Source organism: Sander vitreus, chromosome 4, assembly GCF_031162955.1.
Source record: "Sander vitreus isolate 19-12246 chromosome 4, sanVit1, whole genome shotgun sequence".
Classification (NCBI taxonomy): Eukaryota; Metazoa; Chordata; class Actinopteri; order Perciformes; family Percidae; genus Sander; species Sander vitreus.
Window position 1 is genome coordinate 24,689,455 of NC_135858.1, and position 17,674 is coordinate 24,707,128.

General features: G+C 41.5%; 1 protein-coding gene across 4 annotated transcripts in view; it reads left to right on the forward strand.

Moving 5' to 3' along the window:
• The window catches only part of ephb2b (eph receptor B2b), a 144,363-nt gene that overhangs the window by 68,823 nt on the left and 57,866 nt on the right, over nt 1–17,674 (forward strand). For all 4 annotated transcript variants that reach the window (XM_078249140.1, XM_078249143.1, XM_078249142.1 and 1 more), the window contains exon 3: nt 2,328–3,012. In XM_078249140.1, coding sequence (XP_078105266.1) covers nt 2,328–3,012 — 685 coding nt within the window. The remainder of the gene's footprint in view (nt 1–2,327; nt 3,013–17,674) is intronic.

Below are 17,674 nucleotides of genomic sequence, written 5' to 3' on the forward strand. Positions count from 1 at the left end.
CCCCACATCACTGCCAACACTTTCCCCTGCAGTTTCCCCCGTCTGCATCCCTCATTAGCAGCAACCCCCACCTGTCTCCACATTCATTTTTATTAAACTGCGATTGTCCAACGCTCTGTGCTCAGTAGAAACGGACTGCCCACTCTTGTTTAATTGGCCCACAGCCCCCACCTCGGCCACTGCTCCTCAACAAGTGGGAAGGTCAATAGCTGCTCATGACCTGGGATGATGATGTCTGCCAGTGCGGGCCAAAAGACAGATTTATCCTTAAAACACACCATCAAGAACCTGTCGCTTGTACAGTCATTTATTTGTATGGTTTTAAAGCTATAAGCAGTAAATCTGACCACACTGCATCACCATGGCGTGATGCAACAGTAGAATTCAACGTGCATGTACATGTTTATGTACAATTAAATTCCAACTGAAATATAAATAAATATAAATATAAAAAATAAATATATTTTTGCAAAATTCAATGTTGCTCATTAGGCACATTTTGGGGAAAAAAGGCCGTGTTTTGTTAAGTAAGATACAGATAAAAAAAAAAAGTCTCCTCTCATTATTATTATTATTATTATTATTTTTGGCTGTACATCAATCTTTTCTGTTTGGGTTGGCTCTTGTGGTGGTTTGGGTTTTAGTTTGGGTCAAGCCAAGCATCACACTTGCAGTGATTAATTAGGACATGGGAATTAAAAACTAAAGCTGTTCTAATTACTCAAAGTGTTTGATGGAACGCCGGTTTGTAACAAGAGGGGTGACTTTCTTCTTCCAACCCGTCAAAATCTGTCAAAATCTGTCAAAATCCTCACTAAGTGGGCACTAATTTGAGGAATTATATCAGCTGTGAAGTGAAGAGTGAAGGGGGGAGGTAGAGTTGTAGGAGCAGTAGAGGGGGCAGCTGATGCAAAGTGGCTCTTGGGGGTTGAGAACGGGATTTTTCGACGAGGTCAAGGTCCTGACCTGCTCAGTGGTTAGAGCGCATGGTGTTTAAAGCTGGTTTGATCCATGGCCAAGGGGCAGGAACACCACAGAGGCTGCATCTGGAGTCTGTACAGTCAGAGCGAGTACTTAAACTGGTGTGCAATATGTGGACTTTGAAGTTGAATAGGATACTCAGAAAATCTGGAGTTAAATTTGCGCATTGATTGTTCTTTATACAATTACCTGTGTAATATGATTTACTCAGTCATGTTTCCTCAGTGCTTCACTGTAGTGAAAGGAGCATTCACTAGAATGTCAATAACCCATTGCAGTTTGTGCTATGAATGTGTCCTATTAAGACACAATAAAAGGTAGGACACACCTTTACATAAACCAGAGACCTCTCTGCTCTGTTCAAGTGACTTATTGTCACGTCTCCAGTTTCTCTTAAAGCATTACAAGATGTGAATAGTTTCCTCAATGCGAGGACGTGAAAGGAGAGGGTAACATCAAAGCTTCCTGCCTCTACAAAGCAAGGTTTATATGTTTTAACGTTCCAAAATGCAATACCTAAATGAAAACTCTGTGTAACAGTTATTTGTATTTTGAAAAGATCAGAAAAAAGCTAAACTGATCAATGCTGTAAGCCAAGTAGGGTCTTAAGTGACAACTTCATAATGCCAACCTACCTTTGTTGGTTTTACCTGTCAGAGTAAGTCAAATTACAAACGACACAGTTCATATACCCAAACAAATATCCTAAAATTGGAACTCATTCTGTATTCACAAAGCAGCTGTTCTCACACTGTTGGATTTCTGAAAGTCATTTAACACATAATCCCCAAATAGTGAACCGTATTCTCAGTCTCATTAAAATAAGTCAATCCTCGGATTATTATAATTATGAAAAAATAAACTTTACTTACTTGACTGAATAAACTTGAGTAAGGGTCAGAGTAAGTAACCCATAACCATGTTAATATTCCATTATTAATGGGATGACATGCTGGAAATGCTGGTACTCATTTGTTACTTTAGGCCTGTCTAATGTATCCATGTAAACTGGTTTATTGGAGATATTTTGTTTCTTTGCACCATGTAATCAATTTAATCAAAACATTGCTTAAGCTTATTACTCCCAGTAATCAAAGTATTATGAAGGATGCATGAAAACTTTCTTCCTGCAAAACAGTTATCAGCGGGGGCTTTATGACAGTTGATATTAATAAAAGAAACATGCAGACCATTTACTGCTTTACAGCTGAATTGCACTTAATTGAATGAATCGGGTTAACTGTGTGCCTCAATTACCAATTTTGTTAGTCAGACTTCTTTTCAGAGTAGTCGCATGTAAAAATGTTTATGTTTATGTACTGTTTATGTCTGTCCTTGGCCAACAGTGGGAGGAGGTGAGCGGTTATGATGAAAACATGAACACCATCCGGACGTACCAGGTCTGCAATGTTTTCGACAACAATCAGAACAACTGGGTACGGACAAAGTACATCCGGCGCCGGGGCGCTCAGCGAATCCACGTGGAGATGAAGTTCTCGGTGAGGGACTGCAGTAGCATTCCCAACGTGCCGGGCTCCTGTAAAGAGACGTTTAACCTCTATTACTATGAATCCGATGCCGACACAGCCACCAGAACCTCACCAGCTTGGATGGAGAACCCCTGGATCAAAGTTGACACCATCGCAGCGGACGAGAGCTTCTCCCAGGTGGACCTAGGGGGAAGAGTGATGAAGATCAACACTGAGGTTCGAAGCTTCGGCCCAGTGTCACGGAATGGCTTCTACCTGGCCTTCCAGGACTACGGCGGCTGTATGTCGCTCATCGCTGTACGCGTCTTTTACCGGAAGTGCCCCCGTATCATCACTAACGGGGCGTTGTTCCAGGAGACGCTCTCGGGAGCAGAGAGCACCTCCCTGGTGGCTGCAAGAGGTGTTTGCATCCCCAACGCAGAGGAGGTGGATGTGCCCATTAAGTTGTACTGCAATGGAGACGGTGAATGGATGGTACCCATCGGACGTTGTATGTGCAAGGCTGGAAATGAGGCTGTGGAGAATGGGACCGTTTGTCGAGGTATGTTTTGCTCTTATTAAATCTGCTAAGCCTTATGAATCAGTCCACTCTGTCATCATAACAGAGTAATCCAAACACTGAAGGATACAATCCATACAGTGTTTATTCTTCTCTTACTCTATCCACTCCCATTGAATTGATGGTATAAGCTATATAGTGATCTACAATATGGTCATGTATTTAAAAAAAAAAAAAAGAACCTAATGGAAGGTATACATGGTTATGTGCATACATTATTTAACTGAAGCCATCATATTTCAATAAAGATTATTAGCCCCCCCTCTGTTTATTTTCCAACACAAATACACTGCTGAATATGCCAATTCACATGATAATTCTGGCTATCTGTAAACATAATGCTGCCTTTTGAAGTTGTGACTGCAGAACAAAAAGGGATGGGAGTTGCTCATCAATGGCCACAAATCACAATGGAACATTTTTTATTTATATATTTGTTTTATTACTTATCTTCGTGTGCACCTTGTAGCACATCTACAGTACAATTAAACCTCCTGTCTATTTCATAAATATTATAATATTTGTATCTATATGTAAGTAAGTGAATTAAATGCACCTTCAGAGTGTAATTTTGGTAACACATGGCATGTTTAGGGTCTTCTCCCACATTTGAATGTTTTTTGATTTTTTTTTTTAGAATAGAAATAAAATATACATGTTTCAGCCTACAGACAAGCACCTCAGTGCACATAACTAATGCTTAACAGAAAATCAAAGAAAGTAAGAACAGCAATTTTGAATCTGTTCAATTTCTGCGCTGATCTTTCATTGGTAGAATGCCTCCTCTCATCCATGAGGACAAAATTGGATATTTTTCAAAACTGCCTGCATTTTCCTATTAATTGGAAACCCTCACAGGCAAAAAAAATCGATTTGGCTTTTCAAAACATCAATGTACCCAACATTTACCTGTGCCTTACCCGCTCTGCAGTCTGGCAGGTGGTATTTGCTCAACGTGCTTGGGGATCTTGATCACTTGAAACAGCATGACAGCGCGTAGCCTGCAGTCTGGAGCCGTGCTGCTCCAGCCCAGCACAACAACCGCTCTTATGTGCGCCTGTAATTACGACACATCCCCCCAGTATCTGTGTGCTGGGAGGGGAAACGTGATGGGTGCTGACTCCCAAACACTGTCAGGCCCCGTTCAATGACTACTAATGAGGACAGGCACCAGCTCCTCCTTAAGGACTACAGACCAATAAGAGGCACGGGATAACAACTACTTTCTACTGCTGTAGTAAGCTACTCTGAATCCACATCCCCACATTATAACACAAATCGGCTTTGTTTTTTTTGACCTACGTGTAATTGACTGCATGTGGTGGATTGGAACATCTCAGGGGTGTCCTCAGTGATGGTGGGGGTTTTTTGTGCTAAACGGGATTATACAATTAAATGCTGTCAGCTCAACGGGGAAAGCGTGATTGTTTAATATCCTGCACAGCTGGGCATGAGACTTTTTGACTGAAACAATATAGGATTTCACCTTCCATTTCTGACCACCCTCCTGTTTATTCCTCCTTACCTGCTGGTCCACCAGAAGAGAAGCTTCACTGACGGCATGCTCCCTTCTTCATCACCCCCACTACAGTAGTGACAATTATAGATCTGAGCACTGCAGGGCTTGTAGACAAACTGCAGTCACCCTGACAGAAGCACATATAGGTGTACACAGACCAAATTTGAACATTCACTTTGTCACTTCCCTGACTGGATATTAAAGCTTTATGAAATGAATGCATTATCTGAGAGTGCAGCTGTGGAACGCCATGCATGGAGATGGATTTTATGGCTCCATACAATAGTTATGAGCCCCAGTGCAAACAACGGGGAAGTGTGTATTTTACCAAGAAGGAAAATAAAACCATTACGGTTAAAAAGGATATTATTCCATGGTTACCCCATTGTTCAGAAGGCTGCCACCACTTGGTCTGCTCTCTAGTTATCTTCCTAAACACTGAAAGCTGATAGCAGTGCTTGAAACTGTGGTCAGTCACCGCCTTTCAACTGCCAGAAGTTGGATAATGAATTGATCAAGGAAAGATGGGCCTTTTGTCTGCCGATATTATGGGGTAATGAATTGATTTGTGAGAGGTGCCCTTGGAGGGTTTGTAAGATATCCCCTTTCATAGCCGGATTATGGAGCCACATAGACAGCATGAAGCAGCCAAGATGAAAGACACTATTTGTACTGTAATATTAAGGACGCAACCAATGCTTTGTTCCAACATCTCCGCAACTAAACGTGTAATTATGCATGTAACAATTAAATCCTTGGCAGGGATCCCTGCAAATAATTACGCTGTCAAGAAATCTGTCAAAATATTGACAGTAGAAGGGCGCGCTTACATCAAATTGCTGAGGCCTTTTTTCCCGGCGAATGTCTTACAAGTGAGATTAAGTTTCATCTCTAAAAAGTGCTGTGAGTGTAAGAACCACACCAGGGCTTTTTAGCAGAGACAGCCCTGAAAAGAGAGATGGTGCACCGCAGAAACACATGAGGACCTGTTTGCCCTTGCTTTTCACTCCAGAATAAAAAAAAGCATTCTCTTCAGTGGGGCACAATGAGAGCCATGTTCATGGGTGGAATTGCAAACTCCCTTAACAATACCCATGTGTATTCCCCCCCCACTGTAATCTAATCATCTAACCCCATGCCGTTGTGAGTTCAAGGGTCTCGACTGTGGGAGTGTGGCTCGTGTTATAGAGCAGTGAAGATTCAGATGGAGACAAACAATTTGTCACAGCGATATGTTCACAGCTTGATTCATCTTTTTGTTGTGTCTTTGTTAATGACTGTATTTGGTGTGGGAAAAGAAAGTCAGCGTAGATCGTGTGGACTTGTGTGGCCCAGATTTGTTGGAAGAATAGTCAACACATAACATCAGACAGCATGACAGCAACTGTTACATATTCTGCATGCTTTTCCACTTATGTGCAGTGGAAATAATTATCTTGACTGCGAAACCAACTTGGTTGCCTGAGAAAGAGAAAGAGGATTCTAAAGGTTCTAAAGTGTATAGGAGTGAGAGACATTTAAAAATATCACCTATACACAAGTTCTGCATTTTGCATACAGTATTCTACGATATACACCTTTTTAGAACCAATTCCAGTCCATAATGTTAAATTATTTAGTTATCACATGAATGATAAGCACTTTTTGGTCACAGTGTGCATAATTTGGAACAATACTAGGGCCTCTTTTATAGGGCTGCACGATATGACGAAAATATGGATATGCGATAACGTTGCTGAATATCGCAATAAAGATATTACTTGCGATAAATAAACAGATATCAAAGTGTACTCAGCTCTGCCTTCCTGCTGCTTTCAGTATTTTGATAAAATACAACAAATTGCTAGTTGAATTTAAAACAAATAAAAGGAAACCATTTCCGTCATTATTTCATTGAACAAATTGAACATTGAATTGAACATAAAAGGTATCACTAAAAAAAGAAAAGACATTTGACAGCTGTCAGTTACAGACAGTTACATTTTACAGTGTAGTTTTCTACTGATATTCTCTTTCAACTAACACAATAAGTCTCCTAGCAGCGTCACTGCGATATGTTGCAGCCTTTTTACGATATGTGTATTGCGCAAGTTGATATCGCAATGGCGGTAAAAACCGATATATTGTGCAGTCCTACTCTTCTATTGTCAGTCTCTCGGTGAGGTCTGCATCAGTGGCGGGCAATAGCTGCTTGGAAGCGAGGCTCCTGCAGTTGCACCCAGAGCAATTAGATTAAGGAGGAAAAGCTTCAGTAATTCTTCAGCCAAACGTGGTTGCAGATAAAGAGAGTTAGGGGGATCGAGTGCAAAGGTAGGTGCCGGGCAGACATGATTGCATAGACGTGATTGCATGGAAAAGAGGAGGGGAGGAGGGGAAGGCAGGAAATGAGTCCCCCTAACCCACCGTCAGAATCCCAATTATTGCAGTCTCTTCGTCTGGAGAGGGTTTAAGGGTGGAAATCAGCGTAGCACAGACAAATCCACGCCGCTGCCTTTATTTCCCTGGGTGCCTCTGTCTTTGATGGCAGCTCTAATTGACTAACAGTGCACGTGGGGGGAAAAGCCACGCTGATGACTGGATGACTGTCCTCTGCGCTGAAACAAGACACAAAGAAACAAAGCAAAACAAACACACTCCCTCAAGGCTTTTGCTGCATTGTGCATTGTGCAAACAAAAATGAATGAAGGGTTGCATTGGGCTGCAGTAACCAAGCAAGAGGGAGAGAGAGTGAGTGGGAGAAAATAAGAAAAGGAGAGAGGGAGACCAAATGTCAACAGTCTGCCTACCTATACAATAGGCATTCACACAATATTATGTCAAAGTAAAAGCCACACTTATTTTCTTAGATTGAAGGCTGCTTCGGCTGCTCTTAGGAGCCGTTTAGTTAAGCATAAGGAATACAAATAAGCGTCCGAGCAGATGTTAATCAGTGCAATATTTGTCTGTTAAATGGCATCACATACAACGTGGCTTCATTTCTGCACCATAGGCAATATCAATTAATTTCCATTACTGATCCTTTCGTTTAGACCCAATGAAGGGTCTTTGATGTGTAGTTGATAGAGGCAGCCTCTTCGGTCTGAACACAGTGTAGGATGTTGTAACAGCAGGAGGCGAACAGGCGAGCTCTAAGACGTGTCATTCTGTCCGCAGAGGCCCCAGGGAACATTCAGGAGCCTTTATTCCCTCCTCCCCACTGTGGTAGGATTTCAATATGGCCAGGTGCTTTTACTCAGTCTTCTAGTCTTCTTTTTCTCTCCGTCTGTTCTCTACACCCTGCACACACTCCATACAGCAGGAGAGAGAAAAAGCAAACAAGTAGGGGAGCCTCTAATGAGAGGAAGGGAAAAGTCTAATGAGAGAAAAAAACGACACATACAGCCCTTCTAATATATATTACCGTGAATGAGCACATATGCACTACAAGCATGCAGTCATGTATATCCACACACCATACACTTTATCATCCTCATTTTCACAGCACATCCATCATATGTGGACGTGATAACGTGACCTGCGATCCCCGACAATCTCCCTGAACTCAAAGATCACGGCCTGTTAAGCCTGGAAACGTTTTCCACATGTCCTTGCACATGCTCCATATGCCCCCTCTGTCACACTCCTCATTATCCCACACCATCTTTTGAATCTCAAATTCAGACAGTCTCTCTCTCTCACTCTTATAATCCCACTACCTCTTTTTTATCTACATTATTGGCCATCTCTTCTACTGTAGAAGCTTTCTGCAGGTCTGGTTCTTGCTTCTAACACCTATCCCTGTCTCACCCTGAGCCCTGTGATACTAGAGTCCGATGACCACATACTGTACGGTTTTCTGGTGTTTCTCCATGAGAGCAGAGCTGAGAGACAACCCTGAGACCTTTATGGTTTTGTTCATGATACATTTGCCTCAGACAAGCCATCCAGACTGTGAGGAAATGAGAGCTGTGCAGTATATAGAGATCCTTCCATATGTGCCTCTCTTTTCTCATCAGGGACAAGGCCGGGGATTTGTCAAAACATCCCCCATGTGCTCTCTCTCAGATGTCCTCGACCCGTGTCCTTTCAGAGCTCTCTCGGCTATATGGGAGACTGATGGTTTAAGCATCTGTCTGGATAAAAGATGAGAAAGAATCAGGCTCACTGTTAAAGACAAGAATCCCTCTCGAGTATCAGTGACCTTGTTTTCCAATGATGTGTTAGAACTCGGTCAACATTGAAAGAAAATGGCGGTGTCTTGTGTTGTATGCCGTTGACCTACATTAGAGCTATTCTAAAAGTGAGTGCGGAGAGAAAGCTCATCTATTCCTGACATTGGTGGGATGTGCCACGGACACAGCGTCCGTAGTATCCAAGAGATGAGCACAGTTGTTCTCACACAGTTAACCCCTTGGTCATTAACTAAGAAGCTAAAAAGGGTTGAGTCTATATTCTGCTTCACACCAGATGGTCGTTCAATCTCACAACATCATAGTTTTGCAGCATAAGATACTCAACACACAAAAGTGCTTATTGTGGTAACCTGAATATGTGCCCCTAGAAACTACAAAAACATCTGTTGGTTATATAATTCACCTAGCTATTCATTGTGTTGCTGCTCAGTTCATTTGAATTATTTGACAGTTGGTTCCTTTGAGAAGAACTTTGACGACAGCAACTTATGTAACTATATGCTTGAAGTCTGCAAAGGGGCTCGCTTTGACTTAGTACCACAGTTAAACAGAGAATAGTCATCCCGTATTTCATCCCGTGTGGAAAAAAACTCCAGAAGTATAATGGACTCTAAAATAAGTAACATCACCCACCAACAAATATCTCTGGCCTGTTAAACCAGAGGTGATTAGAGCCAGAGACAGGAGGGTAGAGATACATCATAATGGAAAGACAACAGGGGAAGAGAAATATTAAAAGCTGGGTTTTCTTTCTCTTCATCTCCTCTTATCAGTGTTATATGCCTCACCGCCCATCAACATATTGCATTAATAATCACAAGAGATCATATCCTTTGAGCATCTTAAAAGGACGACATCACAGAATATTTATGCTATGAACTCTTGTATTCGGATACTGATGTTTTGACTGAGGGATTACTTAGAAAATATCCTGATACAGCTCCTTTCAAAACATATAACATTTCGAAAAAGTGTCATTGTCAACCCCAAAATGCGGGATGCTTTCCTCAGTTCTTGTAAATAAGACATTTTGGTGCATATTTTGACTATACTCTGAGAAAGTCACTTTTTTCCCCTCTTTAACATACAACAAATGGCATACAATGATTGAAACATGGAGTGAGATGTAAAAAGATGTAAATTCAAAGTCTCTGTTGCTGTACATCTACTAGAGTATCTGTTGGATACTGCAAGGTCCACTGTGCTGTGTGCCATGAGTCAGCATGCACTGTAAATCGCTGAGTTGTCGTTATATCTCTCTCGCAGTGCCATTAAGATAAAGTCCTGTTCATTCAATTACTTGGCAATCAAAGTGATTTGCATTCAGAAAGTACATCTTGCTGCCCTCGAAGGAAAACAAAAAGGCTGATATTATGAACAGCTAATTCCAGTGCCTGAGACCCAATAAGAAAAACCAACAAACAGAAAGTATCCTTGGATTCAAGGGCAGCATCTCTGTTGACCTCAGTGAATCCCTATGAGATGATCGTGTCCACACAAGCTTTATCTACCCGCTGGGGCCTCTGCAGTGTTTAAGCAATATCAACAACCAAATCAAGCCGTTTATGTTGAGGTTTATTTTACTTTGGGATTTCATTTTGAAATGTTTAGAAATCCACTGGCTAATGTCAACTCCAGCGTTGGCCTGGCATAGTGAAGCTTTCTGTCATCACGCTCCCCAGGAGGTTTCTAGAGTGGTGTTTGAGTTTGAAATTAAACACATGCCTCTTAAGCCCCGTCAATGTAAAGTTAAGCTCTCCCCTGCGAGAGCCACCGCTGCAGGATTGTACTTTGTTTTCTTTGCCAGGTTACTACCTGTGAGTTCCTGACTTCTGAGAGAATTCAGGTGAATATGTTTTTGTTCAAAAGACATATTGCTTATGTCATTCACTATATTGAGTGTCAAGGCCCAGGGGATATTGATGAAAGAGTAGCACCTGCACACTGACTTGAAACCACAAATGTATTTGAAAGTACAACGTTTAGATCTCAGTCAAATCTTCATCAGTTCAAAAGAAGGCCTAAGAGATTTAGCCACTGTTTAACAGGACAAAGAGTCTATGCTAGCAGTAGCATCTCTGTCAAGCTGTAATCAGCTACTCATACTAACATGTTCGCAATGGCAAAGCTAACATGTTGATGTAAAAAGGTATAATTTTGACCCTTGTTCACCATCTTAGTTTGGCATACAAGCATGCTAACATTTGTTAAAGTACAGCTGATGATAGTGGGATTGTTGTCACGATCCATCAAGTGTGTGGCAAGGCTTGGACCCAAATGCAGTCAAGACAGAGCAGTGCTTGAGTTCAAAGATTTAATTAGGCGTACACGGGTACGACAAAAGGTGTCCTGAAGAAACAGGAAAAATATCTCCAGCAATACTGCGGATACAAAAAACCAGGAAACACAGAACAAACAGGAACACTGACCATAACATACCAGACCAGAGAAACCACGACACAACAGAACAATGATCCCACACAGGACAAGAGTAACACAGAAACTTAATACACAGGGTAACGCGGTAACACAAGACAGGTGACACAAGGGCTGGGAAACAGGTGAAACACATTAAGGCTGGGCAGAACAATCAAAAAAGGAGGGAAAACACAAGACAGGAAGTAAAACCAGACAAGACAGAAAACCAGACTATAAAAATAAAACGGGAAACGGAGCAAAATAGAAAAACAAGACTACCACAATAAGACAAAACAAGGAACAAAATACCAAAACCATGACAAATGTCATCAATGTTGCAGGTATTTGGTTAAAAACCTTTAAATTTGACTTGATGATGGTTCTAGAAGAGAAGTTGGTGTTTACTATAGTGATTACAGTTCATCCTTAAGATTGCATGAATTGGAAATCTAATTTCAGGACAATCCATCCAATAGTTGTTAAAACATTTCACTCAAAACCACATGCCAACCTGCTGGTTGTGCAAGAGGAAACGTCAGGATAACCAAAGTCATCAGGATTCATCATCAGGGAACCATGAATGTATCTAGCAAATGTTGTGCTAATACAGTAGATGCTGAGATATTTCACTGGATAAATGAAAACTTAGCTTAACTTAGCTGGTAATGCTAGACGAAGGGTCAGTGGATTAGCAACGTCAGTAGGATTCATCTTCTGGGCACCATGGATGTCTGTACCAAAATTCATGAAATTCCATCCAGTAATTGTTGAGATATTTCAGTCTGGACCAAAGTAGGGGAGAGAGAGCAAGCGACGGACTGGTATAGAGTTTTAGCCATGCTGCTAGTATGGCTTAAAATAGTGGAAGCATTATTTGAAACGATCCCTACAAAATAATGAAAAAACTGTGTGATTCTTTGAATGACAAAAAACACTTTACTAAGTGCTCCATATTTCCATATATTACATTGTCAGTATTTCATATTCTCCCTCCCTACTTTTGCTTGTTTATCACAGTACTCAATTAAGACAGTAATTGTGCAGGATGAGCTTATGTGATGCTGGGCAGGAAAACAATCTTGGCTCCAGTAACCTGGTTTAATTGTTGAAGCCTGGTGGAGAGGGGGGGGGATGGTGTTAATTTGCTGCAGGGGACAGCTCGGGTTTGTAAATGGACTACTTACAGAATTTTCTGGATGTTAAAACTTTTCACTTCCCCTTGGGCAGCTGCTAAGCAAATACATTACTTAATATAATGAGCTGTTCAAATTCCCAAGCTTTCGGCTGAAAGGTACAGTTTGACACGCTTTTTCCCATTCTTATAAGTCTTGTAAAGAACCGGGTTCATCTAAAGGATACAGTTTTTTTTGTTTTGTTTTACCCACGCATTGGAAGATGAAAGACGTAGCACAATCCGCCAGGCTAATCCTTATCTAGTCAGTTAGAATATTCCTACCAGTACATAATAATGTACCAGTAGTTTATGGGTGAAAATAATCTCACCACGTTACTCCTGTGCTTCTCTTTCACCTCTAGGTCTTTGTGTTGTGATTAGCAATATTTTCCCACATTTTATACTCGAAAGCCTTTTGGGGTTTCTCCTGTTTGTACTGGGTTTATATAGAGGAGGAGGAGGAGGTGAGACTGTAAACAACAAGCTAATGAGAAGGCTGCTCTGTTTAGCCTCGTGTGGAAAAATAACAGTCGCTTCCTGTGCACCTCACAGCATGAGTTAAAGTACAGTGCTGGGATATCATAATGTTTTTATGTCCCCATCATGTTTGAAAATTAGACAGTAATTACTGCGTAATTCCTTTTTAATAGGCTGAAGTCTATTCTCTCAATTCGTTGTAATTGTAGACCTCACATGTTTTGTAATTCTAGACACCATGAAATTTGCTCTGTGAATTGTAAAAATGTTTCTGTGCACTTAGAGTGGTCAGTTACAAAATTATTTCCAGAGGAAGACTAAGCTGATACACTTTCTTTACCTAAAGAATAGATTAATGTCTCTCATTGTGGGTAAATTAAACCCAGAACACAGAACTTTTCATGGTTCTATATTCCAGTCCAGTATCTCAAACTATAGTTCATATCAAGGCAAAACTGATTATGTAGGTTGTTAAAGATCCATCAGCTCCAAGTAATGGGTTTTAAGTAAATTTACTTGAAAAAGAGACGTAAGAGGTACTTCAGGCCAAGACTTGATTTCCCTATTTACTGAAAACATGGACTCGCTGCACTGCAAAACACTGTAGAGGAAATGTATAGGACTCAAAGAGAGACCAAGATAAGAAAGACAGGCAGTGAAACAGAGAGACAGAGTCAACATACTACTGCAAATATAAAAATCACGTACCCAACTCCTCTGGACCGGAAATTAACCACCTGCCAGTGTTTACTACAAAGTCAGGATTGGCCTTGCAGCGCATTGAAGCTTGGGAAATGCTCACTTTGTGCTGGGACCAGTGTTGTGGTCATATCAAGGCTGTGTGGTCTCCACAGAGTTATTTTGGTTATTTAGATCAGCACATTTTCATGTGCGGGGTGTTTTTTATTCACTCCCCCCTGACAACCGAATCAGTATGGCACCGCCTCGACACACCAGGGCCACCGCTGCCTCCCCTCCCAGTGCCGGCGTGTCTTCTCTGAGAAGTAACAGGCTTAAAGAACCGTCTGGAATACATTAGTCACAGTTATTAATGAGGTTGTTTTGATTCTGCTCTCCCCTTGTCTTAGTTTTTCACAGTGCAAAGTCATGACGATGTTGAGGATTTTGTCTGACACAAAAAGACAGACCTTGTCAGCTCACGGGGAGACAAATATAGTTAAAGCGAGACAGAAAGGAGAGAGAGTCTTAAAGGAAGAGATCATGGCACAGTGTAGACCTATACTATGTCTCTCTTAACCACGCTGCATGATGTTATGCACTTGGCAAAGAAGAGGGTTTCTCTCCCCTTTCAGTGTGATATAGTTGGCTCAGTTCAGGGCTGTCAATGGCAGGTGTCACTAAAACTTGTGGATTTTGTTTGTAAGTGCAGAAGTACCGTATGACTCAGAGCTGTTTTTAGTAAACATGATTTCACTTTTAAGAGGTAAGGCAAATATTAGTTGCTCATTACTTGGGGAAATATATCTGTGAATATCGGGGGGAAAGGACATTTACAATTGAGGTTACTTAATGGTCTAGTGACTCTAGATATGAGACACAAAAACGTATTCACCACTGTGTCAATACTGTTAACCATACCATTGAATCAATTAGACTAACAATGCCCCCCAACAGCAGACATTTCAGATTACTTTGTCTCAGTGTAGCACCTTGGCAGGTAATGTTATGACATTGACACTGAGCAGAATTTGAGATTTTCAGCCACAATGAGGGATATCTCAACTCTCCACAGAGAGAAATCCTCACTAGAGAAGACATTTTGGAGCCATCTGCATCTAAAATAAGCAGGCCCGACTCAAGCACAGAGCTGATTTGTTGATGTCTCTCATTCCTTGTACAGCCTTGATAACTCCTCCTTGCGACCTTCTTACTAAATATAGCAATTCACGTATTGATTTTGGGACACGGTGCATTCACAGCATGCCTCCACCATAATGACCTATTTCAACAGATTGCTTGTAGTTAAGTCGTTTTTTCTTCTTTTCTTTGTGCGCTCTTTGTCTCGAGGCTGCAGGAGGAGGAAGACACAGCCACATGTTCTGAGCGGAGGTAGACATATCTAAGGTGTGTTGCATAGGCCAAGAAACCATCATGTATTCATGTTGGCCTCTTGGCAACATGAGTACACATGTATCTTCTATTCAGGAATCCTGAACATATTAAAAGATTTATTTTATTTCATTTTCATAGCTTTAAATGTTTGTGTATGCTCCCAAGGCCGCCAGGAGATGTTTTATCCAAACACAGTGCAAAGTTGTGAGATTACAAGAATCAACTGGGCCTGCAAGCCACATGATTAAGTAAGGATTATTCACAATGTTGTACCTCACTGCTATTAAGTGTGGCAGTGGGGGAAAGGGCCAATGAAAGCTTGGCAAAAGATGGCTAAAATTCCATCTGCGTGTACACCATGCCAGCAGGCAGGCTTCCCATTATGAAGTGACTGGCAATGATTGAAATCATAGCTCTAATGCGCTTCGTTATCTGTCAGTATAGTGATGCAAGAGGCACGGGCATCAACAGGATCACTGTTTTACTATTCAACGGAGCTGAGATTCAGAAATACTGACACTGTTATGAAAACAGTTGGTTGACTTGCCTTAACACTACACCGTTTATCTTTTTGCCCTTTCCGAAAAAAATACAGTTGCCCCGTCAAAGGCGCGCTGCGACCTGTCTGGCCTTGTCAGTTAATGCTAGAGTATGGAAAAGGAAACAGTGTATTAGATACAGTATATCCTAAATTTCAATAGAACAATCTTTCATTTCAAACTCATTTATCTCTTCTATTATGCTGATGTAAGGATTTTGACCTCAATGGAAGTAATCTATCCGGAGTACTTTCTGCAGTGGCATTGTCATTCAGCTCTTATCAGCCACATCACAAAACCCCTGAGAACATAAGTCCTTCCTCCCTCTCTACCCATTCACCGACCTTCCAGGCACCGCCACAATCATGCCTTTGTGGGCTCGACTTCTCTGTCATCTCCCTGGTTCTGTTGATATGGGCCTCGTGCTGAGAGCGTGGTCTCCTCATACACAGCACCAAGCGCTGGCTAATTGAGCTTGTCAAACCAGAACCTGTTAGTGTGCTGATAAGAAGGTATTTGACCTCTTCGGAGGCCCCTGGTGGTTCCCTACAGAACATATTCTTGATAGGTCCTCTATCCAGAATAAGCAGCCAAAGCGTAGATTCCAAAAAGAACTTCTCTGTCAATACTTGTGTCTGTTGATGCTGTGACAGCGAATTGCACATGTTAATCCAGCATGCAGGTACCATATTGACAGCAAATGTGAGGGATGTGTGGGGCAGATTCTTATCATGCCCATTAGATCGGACATTTAGAGTCTGATATCACTTATCAAAGACTGTTGATGCAGTCTAAGGAAAGAGCCCATAACAATCACCACACAGGACTGCAAGAAAGACTTTCCTTATTCTTTAATCAACTGCTTATGTCTCTGGTTAAGGGAGTTGGCAGCGGTCCACAAATCGAAGGTCTTGGATGGATGCCCTTCCCATCTCCTCATCAAACTTTCATGCAGCGAAGCAAGACTAACCGTGTCTGTGCTTGCCCTCTTTTCTCATTGTCTGTGCCAGAGCTGCTGAAAAAGTTTTTGCACATCATTTTCCCCCATTTGTTATAATCTGTGTGGAGCAGGAGATGATCAGGGTTTAGGAAACCTGAACCATTAAGACACACATGTTACACAAATTCTCTTTTGTCCTGTCTGGCTTCTTTGTTTGTGGAAACCAACCAATCTGGTATTGCAGCCAGGTTAAAACATGTAAAGATTTTTTGCACATGGCATTTCATCCAGGTCTGCTACAGATGGGGATTTTAGTTTGAGTGCAACTGACATGACCCCTACTACCCTCCCTGGGATAATCCTGCTGCCTCCAGGAACCCAAGACTAATCTGCCAGTCTCCTTTTTGCAAGCCCTCACTTTTTTCAAGCTGCCTCAACTTCTGTTATACCTTCACTTACATTTGGCAACCGTCATTGTCATGAAACTGGCCCTGATTTGTGTGTGTTTACAGTATAGGTGAATGCATATGTGCATTGAATAGTTCCTATCTGCCCTCCTCGGTTGTAAATTGCTGGTCTACAGAGGGCACAAACAGATATAGTTGTGATGACTCAAATGACGTCATTTTACGAGTAAATACAGGAGCTATCCCCAGAAGGTATCTATTCAACCATTATATTTTTACAATGACCTTTTCAGCACCTCAGCATTAACGTCAAAGATAATATGTGCCGGCCTGTATGGATATGTCAGATATGCAGTGCTGGAATTTGCCAAGGGGAAAGCTATGCCTTCAGGCTAGGTAGGTTGCATTAAAGTTATGCGTATATGTGTGACATGTATGACTCGTGAGTTTTAGTCATACGACTAATCCTCTCTAACTGAGAATGATTGACATGTAGGCCTCGCCAGAGACTCTCCACCACGTTATTAAGTATGAGTCTAAAAACCCCATCTAGCACGATTATTTAACGCAAATTAAACAAAGAGCAGTTTCCTAAAAAGTTAGTGAATTAAACAACATGTTTAAATATACTGTAGTTAAAACCACAAAGCTATTAGCAGGGGTGTGACAAAACAAACAATTGAAGCTGTCAAGCCAGTTTACTACATGAAGTTCATCATTCAGGCTTTAACTGTAGAATAACTTCACAGCATCACATTAGGGCCAACGCTAATCGTGAAAAAATCCAAAATATACAGAAAAATAAACCGGTGCTTCCTCCATCCCTCCTTTCCTCCCTCAAATCCCAGTTGGTGAGGTCCAGATTGCCAACACCTAGTAGAGCATGAAAGAACATTCCTACTCATTTACTCCTTGTGTAAATATG